At 45.9% G+C, this 15,942-nt stretch overlaps 1 protein-coding gene across 1 annotated transcript in view; it reads right to left on the bottom strand.

The window, feature by feature from the left end:
• Positions 1–1,628: 1,628 nt before the first annotated feature.
• The window catches only part of LOC134420382 (bifunctional heparan sulfate N-deacetylase/N-sulfotransferase 4-like), a 65,176-nt gene continuing 50,862 nt past the window's right edge, over positions 1,629–15,942 (bottom strand). Inside the window, 10 exon segments of the mRNA XM_063160522.1 lie at positions 1,629–1,947; positions 4,168–4,655; positions 5,444–5,546; positions 8,291–8,400; positions 9,718–9,828; positions 9,830–9,918; positions 10,808–10,953; positions 11,815–11,938; positions 12,041–12,137; positions 13,025–13,202. Of these exon segments, the coding sequence (XP_063016592.1) occupies positions 4,536–4,655; positions 5,444–5,546; positions 8,291–8,400; positions 9,718–9,828; positions 9,830–9,918; positions 10,808–10,953; positions 11,815–11,938; positions 12,041–12,137; positions 13,025–13,202 (1,078 nt within the window). The 3' untranslated portion in view covers positions 1,629–1,947; positions 4,168–4,535.

Raw genomic sequence — 15,942 nt, 5'->3', positions numbered from 1 at the left:
TTCAGATTGAGAAATCCCACTCCACCCGCTGCTGACCTTCTCCTGGCTGAAAATAACCTCTGAGAAAACCCCAGGATGACTCCAACTGCCAGCCCATAAACCCCCCTGACCTTCTGTGATGGAGACAGATTTGTGTATTAACGTGTCACATTCCCAGTCCCAAAGAAATAGGAGCACTATAAAACTGGCCCAGGTCTGGTTAGAGGGAGCTGCAGCAGGACAAACAGCTTTGCAAACCCAAAGTGGCAGATCTGGCTTTATTGAGATGTTTCAAATGTTTTTCTCCACACCCAGCAGCTGCACCTGACTGAAATGCAAATATCAATCTGGTTTCCTGGGAAGTCTTTAATTCCTCATGAGCAGAAATAGGAATATAAATTATATGCAGGATTCATTTCTGCCATTCTATAAATCAGTTGCTGACTGGGATTTGGACATTTACAGGCCTGACAAAGAGCTCCTCTCCTCTCCTCTCCTCTCCTCTCCTCTCCTCTCCTCTCCTCTCCTCTCCTCTCCTCTCCTCTCCTCTCCTCTCCTCTCCTCTCCTCTCCTCTCCTCTCCTCTCCTCTCCTCTCCTCTCCTCTCCTCTCCTCTCCTCTCCTCTCCTCTCCTCTCCTCTCCTCTCCTCTCCTCTCCTCTCCTCTCCTCTCCTCTCCTCACATAGGAAAAGCTCTTTACACAAACAGATCACCTCACAAGTTAGTTCAGGTTTCCAGGTTCTAGGAGGGAATAGTCTGATTCATGAATTTTCTGGAAGTAGTAAAATTTTTCAAGAATTCTGCTGTTCTTTTATTAAATAAGACTGAGGCAGGAAATTTGCCTGGACCTGGAAAGCCCGATGGAAAGCCAGCTGATTTTTAGGGCCTACAAGTATAGGGGCCCACAAGTTTGGGGTTTTTTGTTTTCCTTGGTTTTTTTAACGGATTTAGACTCCTAAAATACTTTGGAAATTTAGCTACCTTTGAAAATTTGTCTACAAGCACCAGGCAGACCTGGAAAAAAGGGCAAAACTTGTGGTGAGATATCTGTAATGTCATTTCTAATTTGCTCAATGATAGAAGCTCTAGGGAGGTGGAATTAGCTATTCTGGAAGGTTTGTAGAACGAATCCTCGACTCTGCTATGATTTAACCTCATTCTGACACAGATCAGTAAAACAAATGAATATTTTATAATAAAAAATAGAAGCATTAGGAGATTTTAGGGAGAGAAAAAAAGCTATCTCATACTTCTGAGTGCACAGTTTGAGGAATTTGCAGTAGCTGGAATCAGGGCCTTTCAAGATTCCTCAAACGGAGCAGAAGAAAATTATTTTTAATTAGGGCAAGAGCTTGCTTGGGGCTGCGTGTCCCTCTCCTGTGGGGTGCAGGGAGGCCAAACTTAGGGAGGGCAGGCCCAGATTTTGGCTCAGGGAATGGGAAGGAGGGTTTAAGGGAAGAAGCAAAGCTCTGTCTGTAATACACCATCAGAAGTGTTTATTCTGTAGCAGTGAGAAGAACCCATAATCAGCTGTGAGCACATCAATTATTTAAAACAATTCCAGCAAGTACAGCCCTTGACCTCCCTCACCATCCCCACCCCCCCAATAAAAATACTTGGAGTGATCAAAATTTATTTTCATTCCTTCTGCTTCAACACCAAGTATTTTTTCAACTGGATTTGCTGTTGTCATGTAGGAGGGGAAAGAAAAATTTAAGTAAAAAGAGCTTGGGCAAGACAGTGAAATTTTTCCTCAGCTCTATCAACAGGATGTCCTTTGCTCTGAAATACTGCAGAAATCATAGAAGTCTTATAAAAGTTATCCAGTCACTGGAGCACTGAACACTTCAAAATCTGTGTCACCTGCAAATCCTGATTTCTTTTTGGCAGCTTTTCTAGGTAGGAGAGTGATGGAGGAATCGAGTCCGTGGGCAGGTCCACACCTTTGCAGTCACACTAAAAGGATGAACTGGAACACAAAAAGAGAAATAAAGACAGTGTAAGAAATGTAAAGACAGTGTAAGAAATGTTGTCTGACAGGGAAATTCCTGTCCCATGAACACAGAGTTATGTAGAAGAAACCCCAAACTTAGCCTTAGTTCAGTACAATCAAATCAGCCATTGGTCACTGCTGATTTATGTCCCTGCTTGACACAGATGTCGCACACTCACATTCCTGTTAGAAACATCAATTTTAAGCCTATTATGAACGTAATTTGTTACTGATGGGAGCTAAATGAGTGGTTGATGTCTCCCTTTTGGGTGGCCCAGTAGAGGGGAAAGGAGCACCCCACCCCCTGGTAGTTCAGGGGATGAAAGATCCCCCATCTCCCTGCCTCATGTGGGGAGGGGGAGAAGGAAGATGAGCAAACACTCAGCTCCTGGTTCTGTATTCAGGGCACATCCCCACTGCCTCATTATCACATCAGAGAGCCTGGACCCATCAGCGCTTTCATTACACAACCTATTCCTCCCCCAGGAATTTCTAATTCTGCCATTTTAATTTGTTTGGGGGACTCTTGGCAGCCTGTTCCCCTGTCAGAGAGGAAATTTGGTTTATTAGACAACATCTCGGAGCAGTTAATCTTGCAACTTTATTTTAGACCTTGAGAGGTCAATGCATAATTTAGAGGGGTTTGGATTCTGTTCTGATTGCTTCTTGCTCAAAGACAACCTCAGTTATAGGAGCTCAGCTTTCCCAAAGCTCTGCTTTCATCATCAGCTCTGCTGCCACGGGCCCTGACTCCCCTCCCTGCCCCACAGGGTCACATCCTGGAATTCTCATTTCCAGGGCAATGGGAGCAAACTGGAGCTGCAGCCCCCCTGCAGCACTGTGAAACTCTGAATTAAAGCCTGCAGCACAGGAATCCCGTGGCTTACAGACAGAAAGAAGGACCAGCACGGTCTTTCCCAGCCACAGCCCTCTTGCCTTCAATAATTGTTGCATTTTTGCTGCCTTTGTTTTGCTGGTCTGTAAGAATCCCAACAACGATGTGGTCAGTGACATAAAAAGGCATAAAAAAGCAAAGGAGATCATTTCCAGGCAGTTCACAAAGGCTCCTCTGTCACACGGTGGTGCAGAGAAATTCTGTGCTGGTGGGTCCTGTTACAAGTGGAGGGAGTGAACCTGGAAATAATGTTATTTCATCTTTATGACACATAAAGAAGTCAATTCAAATGTCAGTTCTCAATGGAACATGAGATCTCTCGGAAATGTGAGGCCCATTCAAACCTAAAAAATACGAGTGAGGTATAAAAATATCTGGTGGATTTTCAGGACATGGTGCCATTACAGAGCTGAGAGCTGGAGAGATGGACTTCTTTCTAAACAAAAAGTTAAGAACAAGAAATAATTTTCTGGATTCTCTAGTGTTTGTCTCATTTCCTTGAAAAGCTCCTGAAACCAGTGTCATGTTTATTCAGCTTTTAATCAAGAGTGAGGCAGTCCTCTTCTAATTAAAGCTGAGCCAGTTTTAATGCATTTTAACAGCTATAATTCTATCAAATGCTCCATTTAGATACTCTTCTCTGACCAAGCCTTACTTATCCAGAGCTCTCATTATTCCAGTCATCTGTGGTATTGCCAGTGCTCTAAGATAAGGGATTGTGGGTTTCTATGTTACATACAAATACATGTGTTTACCACTACCAGGTCTGAGGAATAACCTCCATCCAGGACAAGTAAGGAGTTTCTGCTCTGCCTTGCTGACCTTGCCCCCACAGCTCTGAGAACCAAGCACAGTTCATGTCACATTTCTGGTAAACCACCCTTTCATTTCCCTGTGGGCACAAAAAGCAGATATTTAAAAGTGAGTGTGTGTCTGATCTAGAGATACACAAGGCAGATATTCAGGAGTGAAGATATGTATGTCATACATGTTTGTGTGATATACACGGGCTGTGTTTGTCCTTTCAACTCCATAAAAGTCTACAGGAAGGGTTTGTGCTCCAGCACACTGTTTGTGTCCAGAACACTGAAAAAGGTAATTAAAGGTACTTTTCTGCACCAGTTTGCAGACTGAGACCCTAAATGACTCACGCAGTGTCTGAGGTTTCAAAAGCACAGCGCTGCTCAGCAGACAGAAGCTCAGCTGTCAATAACAGTCTGCAGGCAGTGCCCGCTGCACGGCCTGCTGGGAACATGAAAGGATTTGCAAACAAAGCGGGAAAAGCCCAGCGCATGACCAACCTCCCAGTCCAGCGAGAGACGTTCCCATCCTTTGCCCGTGTCCGGACAGACTGCAGTTTGTCCGTGCGGTGTCCGTCCGTTCCTGGTGCCCCCTGAAGGGAGGAGCGAGGCTCGGCGCGGCCCCGGCCGGGATGCAGGAGGAGCGGCCGGGAGGCGCCCGAGGGGCTCGGTGCCGCTCCGCCGGCAGCGCGGCCATTCCAACACTTGTCGGGCTTGGGTTTGGGCCTTTTTATGTATTCTCCTGTGGTTTGTCTGGATTCGCTGGGAAGGGCGCGGTCCGTGAGGTCCTGTCCTGACGATGCCGAGTGAGCCGGAGGAGCGGGAGGGTGCGGGCGGGCAGGGATGCGCCGGGCCGGGCGCCCCCGGTGCTACCTGACCTTCTGCAGCTCCTGCCGCAGCCACGAGGGCAGCGGCTGGCCCAGCCTGTGCAGCAGCTTGGACAGCTCCCCGTTGTGCTCGCGGTAGTAGCTCGACAGAAACGCTCGGGACTGAGAGGGGGGAGAAACAAACCAAGATCAGGTTAAAGGAGACCCCCCCTGTAATGGGTTAAAACTTTAAGTTTGTTCATCAAAGTTGACAAAGTAATTCCAGTAAGACTGTTGCAACATCTCTAGTTTGTTTAAGTAAATTTCCAGACTTTAAAATATAAGGAAGATGAAACCAAAAGACAATAGGTTTCACAAACATTTGTTTATCTGTTTAGTAAACTGTTAATATGGGTGGTGGGTTTGCTATGATTGATAACACAGTATCAGCTTATCCGCTCAGTAAATCTAAGATTCCAAGAACTCAGCAGATTGAACCTAAAAATTCCAGGAATCAGACAAAGGAAAATTACCAACCTTCATCTTCAGATCCCGGGAGGTGGACTATGACAGCGTGCTACACATCAACCCGGAAGAAGGACTGTATAAGAACTCCACAGAAAACCAGAAGAGTGTGGCAGTGTTAGAGCGGAGACTCTCCTGTCGCCCAGCGCGCTTGAGGCACTGACTTTGCCTATTATCGCTTGCTCTATCAATTAATAAATTTCATGTTATTTGGACTTATTAGTCGGTGATTCATTCCCCACCGCAACTAACCTATAACACCCCCCACAAATTGGCTCTCACAGGGGGAACTCAATGCCCTCTCTTCCAAAGCCCGAGTTTCTGATTTTTAAAAACATCCATCCATTGAAAATACAACAAAGGGGGGAAAGTAATCAGTGTGTTTGTTTAAGGTCAGTATTAAAACTGACCTTTTTTGCTCCCATAAATTTCCGAACAGCCCTTACCTCTTGGTCCATTGGTGGGTATTTCCGACCTTTGCTTTTCCCCAGGCACTTTGTTTTCCCTCCTTCCAATAACTGGCACCAGAAGCCTTTCTGAGGGTCAGACCAGTGGAGGATCATATATTTTAAAAGACCTTGCTACAGAAACATTTCCTGGCTACTGAGACATCAGTGTTAGCCCAAAATTAATGCTGCACACATCTCCCTGGATGACTGGAATTCTGAGGACAGAGGGGGCAACCTGTATAAACTCTGGGGATTCATTTTTTTCCCACAAATCTGCCTTGGAAGTGTCTAAAGGCAGGAAGTTTTTCTCACTACCTGCACTTGGTAACTTTTGTTGTTCTTGTCCAGCCCACAGGGTGATGTGCAGGTCTCCTGAGGAAGCGCTGCTTGGGTGCTGATGATTTAACCTTCCTGAGGAAGAAGCTGGCTGCTCCCTATCACTGCATCTCAATACCATTTTCCTTCCTAGGGTGGCATTGTAGCATAAACACTGTCTTAGCAGCCTTATCTGGGCCATGGCATTTGATTGTGGAGTCTGAAATGCAGAGATAGAAGGGGTTTGGATGAGGGCTTGGAAACGGGCTCGCTGAGGAACGAACGGCACACCACGTGGCGTCGGGTTTGGAATTTACTGCTCTGGGACTGGAAGCAGCTATAAAACATCCAAACACTGCTCATTCCTGCTGCTCAGCAGATGTTTGAGAGGGATGAAAGATAATTGGCTGGAGCACAGAGTTAATTAGTTACACACCACCTTTCTGCCCCTGCCCTGTCCCTACGATACAGATGCAGAAGTGAGTGAATTTCAGGAGAAGGGTGAACCTTCTCCATGGGTTTTTTCTTGCCCAGCCTATTAATGCAGCCTGACCTTTGTTTTCTAAATTGTCTCTGCAGTTGTATCAATTAAAAACAAATAAATCATTGATTAAATGGGTATATTGATGATAGATTCATTTCTGCTTTGGCCTTTCCCATCTGCTCCCTGCATGGTGAAGTGCTTTAGCTGCCTTGCATTGATTTCCCAAGAGGAGCAGCAACATCATGTGCTGGGTGAAAGGGAAACTGCAAAACTATGCCCCAAACAATCCTTCTGCCTCAGAAGCAGCTTATTGAACATTATGATGTGCAAATTTGGGAAGGGGAAAAGAGGGTGAGACAGTTCAGGCTGAATTCAACCCTCTGTGTTCAGAAATCACAGAACTCTCAGGGCTTCTGTGAATGTAATTGGGCACAGTGGAGGTATTTATTTAAAAATAGTGATAGCCCTAAGGCTGAAGCTACAGGGGAGCGTTTTAGAGCTGTCAGCAGCAAGCCTTGGAGGCCTGGTTATCTTCCCTTCCCTGCAGAGGAAGCCTGGGGGAGAGGCAGGGTTCTGGGAAGGCAGTACCTGATGCCAGAGGCAGGGAATGCCTGGGAGGGCAGAGCCAAGCAATGCCACCATGAGGATCTCTCTCTCACTCTGACAGAATGTAGCAGCCCTCCAAGGGAGAACACTTTCCTAAGCACACTCCTCTCATCCTGTCTTTTCCTCCAGCCCTGCCTCTGTGCTCCTTCGCTCCCCTCCCATGGCTCCCTTCTGCCTGGCTTGATTTCCCTCTCCTGCAGGACTTTCACACAATTACTCAGGGTGATGGACTTGTTGCCCAGTGCTGTTCACAGGCCCGGCTCCTTAGGCTGCTTCCTGACGCCTTTAGGAATGTGTGCTGTGCAGTGGTTAGGCAGTAATGACTAGGAACAATCCTAGGCAATCTTTTCCCCTTTGACAAGCCCTGCCAGAAAGCAGGTACACACTTTAATGCATTTTCCCCTTCCATCCCAAATCCATGCAGAAGTGAGGGCTTCCACAGCACATTTGCATTCTTGATGCCTCTACACAGGGAGTGCATAATTTTATGGATCTGTTTACAATCCATTTTTCCTGTCCAAACCAGTATGAGAGGCCAAATTTCTTCCTGCTGTGCGACTCCATGACTTTAATTTAGTTCCAGCAAGGAAGATGTATGTCTGTGGGTGTGGATTTTAAAAACCCAGCAGAAGGCACTGCAGATGTGCAGTTGTGAGTTGTTCAAGCATCAATAGCTCGGCTCTGTGATCAGACTCCTCCTCCCCTCCACCCTCTTTAAAAACTAGTGACTTAAAAATTTGCATTCTGAAATTCAAAATTCTTTCTCTAGAAAAAGGTTTTGGCAGAGCAACTTCCTTAAGCACTGAAGTCTTACTTTGAACCTGTGATATAAATAAGCTGAACCCTGCCAGGAGAGGAAACATTAAATGGAAATTGCAAGCAGAGAGGAGCAGTGTGGGGCAGCTGCAAAGTCCGTGGTTGTGTTTCCCTCAGGACCAGCCTGCAGGGAAGGTGAAGCAGAGGCTGTGCTGCTTCCCACTCCATGTGCTGGCTTAGGGGCTTGGAAAAGCAGTGCCAGGCTTCCCAGGCCACAAATATCCCAGGGCTGGGGCTGTAAGAGATGATGCTCCTCACACAGGGAGGCTCAGGGCAAAAGCTTCTTACAATTTTCTGCTGGACTACGAGGGGAGAGGGGAATTCAGCCCACTCCCTCCCCTGCAGGAGTCTCAGCTGTACATGGAAATGCAGACAGGAAAATGGGATTGGGGAATGAGCACTTCTCACCCAGCCTCTGCCATCAGGCTCCTTGGAATGGTGAAGGCAAACTTTCCACACCTGACACTGCAGGCTTCAGCTCCTGGACACTGATGGGAAAGAACCCCCGGCTTCTCCAAGTTATTGTTGTCCTGATGTGTTTGTAATTAGTAATGCAGGGATCCTGGTGGGAGGGGATGTGCCCTGGGACTCCACAGGGCAGATAAGAAAGGGAATACACTCACGTTAGGGCTTCAGAGTAATTGTAGTGAGGAGAGACTCCCAGAAACTTCTGCACTTCATCCATCACAGTAGCAGGGTCACTTCTCAGCTGCCATCCATCAATAATGAGCAACTGCAGGGGTAAATATGGCACTGATTTGAAAACAGGACTAAGGGTAACCAAAAAATGGCATTATTTCACTTCTGTGACAACCTGGATTTAAATTAGCTTTTAATGACTTTATACAGTGCTAAAAGCATTCATGTGGATGAACCCCTTTTTAGGTTTGCTTTTTACCTTGTTGAGTTGGATTTGCATAGGTGGGCACCTTGTAACTCTGTGTGTGCACCTTGTTCAAATGCAGGAGTTAAACCTCCCAAGCCAAACCTGACACTCAGACAACTCTGAGAAAAGAGATAAGGAAAGGATGTAAAATATTGTTGAGGTTTACGATGTGTCTGTTGGAAGTCCTGAGGAGAGAAGGCAGCAGCTCCAGGTGAGGGCAGAGGAGGAGCCCAGGGAACAGGGCATGGGATGCTCAGCACCCTCTGCATGCTCAGTTTGCCAGGACATCCCCCTCTCCTCTGGAGGAATAAGCTGGGATGAGGTGGGCAAGGAGGAGACGTGGCCTGTTTGCTCCCAGGGCAATGCTGCCCTTGCTGCCAGCTCAGCAGCTCTGGGCAGGACTTCTCCCCATTTATCAAAGAGTACAAAGGGCAGAGGAAAGAAAGAAGTAAATGACTGAGATTTCCTCCCTTCTCCTGCTTCTCCTCTCTTTAGTACAGCTGAGGCTGGATAAAAAGAAAAATCAGGATTGCAAGAAGACAGAGCTTCTAATTCTTTTTGTTGTTTGGTTTGGTTTTTTTTCCCCAGGTCCCTGACAAAGTAGGCAACGCTCAGCTCTGCCTCCTTTCAGCACATACTGTCCCACCCAGGGCAGACTCTGGGGATCCTTGCTGATGACAGAGCCTTTTCCAGCTTTGCCTGACAGGAGGCACAGACATGAACTGCCATGTGGCCATGTCCTTGGATAAGGAGTGCCTGTGCATGTGCTTTGCAGTACTAAAATGTTTGCTTTAGGTTATTTTATTATTTTTTTATTATTAGGCTATTATTACTTCAACAATGGAGGTATTCTTTAGATCTATGCATTTAGGTAAATTTTTCACGGTGAAGTTATAAAAGACAATGCAATAAAATATCTGAAGGAAGAGGGGGCAAAAGAAGGAATCTGTGCTCCAGCTCTAAGAAAGGCCAATTCCATATGAGGATCAAAGACATGTGAAGCTTTCTATGATGGGGACTGACTAGGGAGAAGGATGAAATTTATATTTCTTAAAAGCCCTGGCACAAGGTGTGACGCTGCAGCTGCGGCTTTCCCGGGGCGCAGGAGCCTCGGGACAGCTTCGGGCCGTGCCAAGGGCAGCCGAGCCGGGCGGGCTCCCTTACCTGGGCGGGCGGGAAGTGCGAGAGCCACCTGTGGATGTACAGCGCGTACCAGCCGGGCTCCAGGCAGCGCCGCTGCAGCGCCCGCAGCTCCGGCGGCGCCCGGGGCCCCCCCCGCGATCACCTCGTAAAAATCGAACCTCAGGGCGGCGGGGTCCTCGTGGGAGCGCTGGTGCTGCGGGAAGGCAGGGAAGGAAATACGTGCAACGGTATGGATGCTGCAGATGAAGCCTGAATTCTTAAAAATCTTAAAAATCACTGTTTTACTGCTTTGCCTCGGCAGCTGGAAAGCTGCCAGTGAGACATGACCCGGTACAAGCTGCAGCCCCTGGTCGTGCTTTGCTCCTTGCAGAACTTGCTGGCAGGATCAGAAATTATGTATTTCATGCTGTCTCCCAGGATTATTAATCCCAGGCTATTTTAACACTGCATTTAGTGTTTCCTTTATGTGTTTGCCTATGCCATTTTACCAAGCATGATTATATATTTCCCTAAAAATAGAATTTTTAAGTAGTTAAGATTTTGTTATGGAAGGGTGTGGGCTCAGTAAAAGGCAAAGAAGAGCATCCTGGAGTTTCCTGGGGAAAACAACAGGCTTGCTTTTGTTTCCAAGCAGAGAAAAAAGCCAGTGTCTCCAATCACAGCCCTTTTTACTTCCTTGGAAACTTCAGGAGACGCTGGGTGCATCTGAGCACGGTTGCAGGTTGCTGAGCACATGCTGGGGGAAGGGGAGTGGGGCCAGAGCTCAGCATCAGGAGCTCTGATTCCCTGGCTGGGCCATGCTCCTCTTCCCTGTGCATCTCCCTGGGCATGGAGCCCTGCTCTCCCTCTGTGCCCTGTCAGCTGTAATTGAGACTGAACTGTTTGATCCCAGCTGGTGGCAGCTCTGTGCTGGGAACTTCCATCATTCCCAACACCAGTGTCACAGGTGCCAGCTGCACAAGGTGGCATCCAGCAACCTCCTGCTTCCACGGGGTGCCAAGGCTGTGCCACAACTCCCATTATTGCCCAAGGACACAGGTTCCCACTGATGCCACCACCATCCCCTGGCAGTGGCCCCACTGTGCATTCCTGGGGCACAGAATTCCAATGAGGTCAATGAGGATGGTGATGATCTTGGCCTTGGGGATGAGGGAAGCAGCTCTCCTGGGAGCTTCCTCAGAGTAGAAATAGTTGGCACTTTTCTCAAACAGAAGGTCAGTGGTGGTGTTGGAAGGAGTGGGGAAGAATTCCATGTACCTTGGAGGGGAAGAGACTTGTCAGAATGAGCAGCAGCACAACAAGGTCATGGCCCCATGCTTCCCATTTCATGGTGGCTGACAAGGTGAATTTTCAGACATAATTCTCAAGAAGCAAAATTGAATTTTTCAGCTCAGCCCAGACTGGAGTAATGGGAATGCATCTTGGCTCTTAGGTGGTGCTGGTAATAGCTAAAGCCCTCATGAAGTCTGGTAATTAGGTTTTTCCTGTGATGGATGGGATTTTTGCTAATAACTTCAGTGTCAAAGGGATATCTTTCACCAGTTTGGAGTGAGTTCAGTTTTAGCTGCAGAAAAAAATTGGGAAAAGCTTCAAAATGTCAACATTTAATGTCAACATTTAAATGTCAAACTGTTTAATGTTAACATTGTTGAAGTACTTCATTTTGGGACTGACACATTTTTGCTTTTGGACGCTTTCAGAATTACAAGATTTGAATTTTGGCTTTGAATGGTCTTTTCCATTTAAAATTGATTGGATGGATCCTTGTGAAGAGATAAACAGAACCTCACTTCATGAAAAGCCACTTTGGAAGGAACAGAGTGTAAGTCAGTGCAGCTACAGCTATGACAAGACAGAGATGTTACTCAGGACAGAACTGCCTCTTGCATTCATTTGTGTGAAAACTCAGAAAATTCTTACTGTAATATCTAAACAAAATTAGGGGCTTGATTAAATGCCCCATCATTACCAATTAGATTCTCTTTCCATCTAATAATAATTCCCAGCATAACAAATTCATCCAGTAATTAAGGGGATGTCACACCCACTCCTGGAATTGTTCCACTGTGATTTTCCATGCATTAAGAATGAACACCTGGATTTTGTCATTCTCCTTACCAGTCAATTTCCTTGTGGTAGTTGTTGCCATTGAAGAATTGAACTTCCTCAAAAGTTTTTGGGCTGGGGAGATTGCTGATAATGGAAGGGTGCATCAGAAGGAATAAATAAACGGCTGTTGTACCTATGACAATGAAAAGAGGCGCCATTAGGAAATATTAAAAAAAATTTAAAAAGGACCTTTGACTCTGTAGAAACTTTTAAAAGCTCTCCTTGTGCTCCTTACCTGTTTTCTGGGGTCCTATCACCAGGAATTTGGGCAGGTGGTCACAAGTTTTGTCTCTGGACCAAACATCCCTGTGTCTCTCATCGTCACACGGGTTCTGAAGGACAAAAGGTGGTGGTGCCCATCACACTGGGAATCTGAAACCTCTGCAGGGTCTGAGTGTTCTGCACTAATGCCAGGGCCCTATACTGAGCAGCAACATCCCACAGTGTTTGTACAGTGGTTTTGAATGACTGAGGACAAGGTTCAGTCATTAGCAGAAAAGAAAAAGAAGGGGGAAAAATTGGAACATTGATTTAATCAAATTTCCATTTGAGGTTCAGATGGAAGCCTCTGGATGGCTTTGAGGCATTACTTTTTGAGCTGTCAGAGTGGTTTTGGATGCATGGGGCTTAGTGCCAATTTTAATTTACGTGAGAATGCAAAAGGGAAGGACAAAATAGAAATGTGGGATATTTTTCATCTCCTTATCTTTCTCCTACCTATGAATGCAAAATAAAAACCTGTGAACAAAAGGCCCTGCAGAAAAGGTTGGGACTGGCTGCTATTCAAAGCAGTTACCATACAGATGCTGCTTGTGCAGAGGTAAGAGAGGATACACTTTGCTGGTGAATAAAATTAACTAAATATGATGGAGAAAATAATCAGCTGAACAGAATTGCTGCAGCCCAGTGAAAATATTGTAGATTTATACTTCCTTTGTAGCTGGGCCAAAAATTATAGGGGAAATTTTCTGCACCTTTTTGCAAGTGTAAGCCCTAAATAACTGCACAGGTTTCCTTGGTGCCCTCCTGGATTTAACCCTGTGTAACCTACAAGCTCAGTGTGGCTCGCAGTATTCCAGGTAGAAGAGGCAGGTACAGGTAACCATTAGATGACAGTGTTGAACTCACATTCCCACGCTCGAAAAAGGCTTTTTAGAAGAAAAGATGCTCGTTCCAACGAGGGGATTGCAGCAGGAGGAGGGAAAGGAGGTGCCTTTACCTGCCACAGGGGGTCAGTCTGCTCGGGGAAGAGCTGGAAGTACTTCTGGGCCAGCTGCACGGGGGGCAGCGTCTGCAGCCTCAGGTTCGTGGAGCTCCTGACAAAGCTGGCGAGGTTGGCAAAGGTGTAGAGGCCCAGGTGGTCGTTGCCATAGTTGGACAGGTGAGTCATGAAAATGCTGATCTGGGGGCAAGAGGAGCCAATTTGCTGTCCCCCCCGGTGCTGGCTGGTGTGCCTAGAATAGCATGGCTGTAAGTAAGGGAATAAATTCTGACACAAACACTCCCAGGCTTTGTGAAGGATGGTATCTCAGCTAAGTATCTCTGTCTTCATTTTCTCCTTAAAGCTGATATAACTTCTTGTTATCAGCTTTTATGTGGCCACTGCCTTGTAGATCTCATGATTTTTTTCAGAGGAATAAAGAGAGTTTATAGGAATAAAGTGACAAATGTATTTCCCAGCATTTTCTTTCCATGAGGTGATTAAACACAGTTTTGTGGCTGTTTTACCTGTAGATTGTAATTTTTTACTTTTATGAAGATGGCACCAAACTGAATGTTGTCCCTTGGCTGTTTTAGTGAGTGCAGTGGCCTGAGCTGGGATGGACTGACAGTGAAATGGGATCACAACTGCAGGCAGATTTGGGGGACTGAAGCAGCCTCATTCTGAAGAAATGAGCTGTCAGCAGTGGGGACAGCTGGCAACAGTGGGGACACCTGGTTCCCAGTAAATGGTTTGCTCTGCACAGAGATAATTGTGTCCAGGTGAGCCTTGTCTGAGATGATTAGGAACGGGAGAAGTTTATAAAGTCACGTGCAGGACAGTGGCTGTGCTTTCTTCTTTTGGAAGCTGCTACAGGAGTCATGTTTAGGTCAGTGCATTTTGAGTTTGTAAATTCAAAATGAATGGAATTGATGTGCTGGAGGGTTTCTGGGTGTGTTTTGAGCGATGCCTTGCCCAACCCAGGCCTGAGGGACAGTGTTTACGCAGCACTCCTTTGGAGCCTGGGCTGTGGGTCAGATATGCTTGAGATAGGCTCTGAAATACCTCTCTGTGTGTCTCAGGAGGGTTTTTAGCAGTGATCCACCTGCAGAAAAGCTTTCCCTCCTGCAGGTTCCTGCTCTGCTGTCCCAGGCTTGTCCCTAGTCCATCAGGGGATGAGAAGCCACCAGCTTCCCGCTCTCACACTCTTGCCTGTGCCAAGGTGGTGCTTCTTTAAGCACCAGCCTCCCGTGCTTGGAAATGTGTCCATCAGTTCGTTAAATTATTAACAAGGAGCTTTTAGTGCTCCTCCAAGGGGGAGAGAGATGGAGCTTAGGAGAAAGTGTCCCTCATGGCTCCTCTGCAGTGGGATGGCATTCTGCACACTTTATGCCACAAAAGGTAATTTATTCTTCCCTTTTATTCTGCTCTGGGCCTGGGCTAAGCAGAGATTGGAAGCTGTACAAGTTGTTTTTTTCTGTGGATTGATTTGGTGGATTCCAGTTCTTGTGCGTTTTATGACCCCAAGTGTTTGACATAAACAGAGTGACTCTTAAAATTACCCTGAACTTGGTGCATGTCCCTAAGTACTACCCCAGTAACCATAAGGAAGGAAATAAATCATCCTCTTCTCACAAAATAAACCCCAGCCAATGCAAACAGATCCTTGCTAGTTCAACTCCCGCAAATGTGCAAAGTTTTTCCTGTAAACTGTTTTAAAGTGCTGAAAAGGAAAACATTTGTAGGGAATGTTGCTGGAGAATATCACCTTGTTTCTGGAGCATTTGTTTGATGAGTGCTAAATGACATTTAATGTTATTGCACCAAATGAAGTATGCAAGTAAATCTGTGTGCTCCTCGTGCTTTGTTTACACTTGAAAATGGATGAGATTGTTTTCAATGTTAAAATGTACTTGTAGGAGAAGAGTATTAGCTTATTCTAGGAGTTTCATTTTGCTGCAAACCAATTTAAAAGATCCAGTTAATCGCTCTTCATGGAGTCAAAAGATCTTGGACACTCTTTTGACTTCTTTTGCTCCAGTGGTCTTTTTGGAAGTGAAAAAGCCCCAGATATGATGCATTATTCATGGAGTAAAATGGGATTTAATTCTTTGCTGTCTACCTCCAAATCACTGGGGATGAAAGGTGATGGGTTTTAACTGCTCACTTTAGAGCATGGATGATCGCAGATTGTTTGCAAACTAATGGCAGGACCATCGCACCCTCTCGCTGTGTGCTTTTTGTCTCTAGGGCTATTTCACATCACTTACATCTAGAATTTAGATATACAGTGTTTTCTCTATATGGAATCTTGTTTTCTCTATATGGAATGCTTGTATATGCAGGCTTGTGTTATAGAAAATGAAACCTACAGTAGTTAGTAGAGAGAAACAAAGGGCTTTAAAAAAAAGCTATTTGAATAGAAACCAGTGGCTTGAAACTGTATTCTCTACTCAGAGTTTGTGTGCTTGCTCTGGATGCACTGCCCTATTAATTCAGAATAAAGCACTTTTTTCCTTCTGTAACTGCCAGACTTAGCACAGCTTTACCTAAAAGCACTTGGTTTTGGACAAAGATTAGCCACCTGCCTCTGGAGGGCACAGCTGGTATGCATCACGATCTCAAGGATGGCAATTCTGTGTTGGGAATAAAAGATTGGCTGATTCCTTTCTGTTGCTATCTGAAACTCTCCCTACCCATCGATCAAGCGCTTGCAATGAAAAAATCCATTAGGAAACTTAGGTATAAATGTGTTCCACCTCATCTTCTCAGCCACTCCACAATTAAATAGGATCAATGTTCCTCTTTAGGTCCTTTCCTCCTGCTGCTTGGCGCATTGCTAGAAAGCCCAGGAGCCAGAGTTGGGTGTCATGTGGGAATTCCACTGTTCTGGGAGGAAATGGATGTTTAGTGTCTTTAGCTTTTTTAAAATAAGG

Source organism: Melospiza melodia, chromosome 6 (assembly GCF_035770615.1).
Source record: "Melospiza melodia melodia isolate bMelMel2 chromosome 6, bMelMel2.pri, whole genome shotgun sequence".
Classification (NCBI taxonomy): domain Eukaryota; kingdom Metazoa; phylum Chordata; class Aves; order Passeriformes; family Passerellidae; genus Melospiza; species Melospiza melodia.
This window is presented reverse-complemented; position numbering and strand designations above follow the sequence as displayed.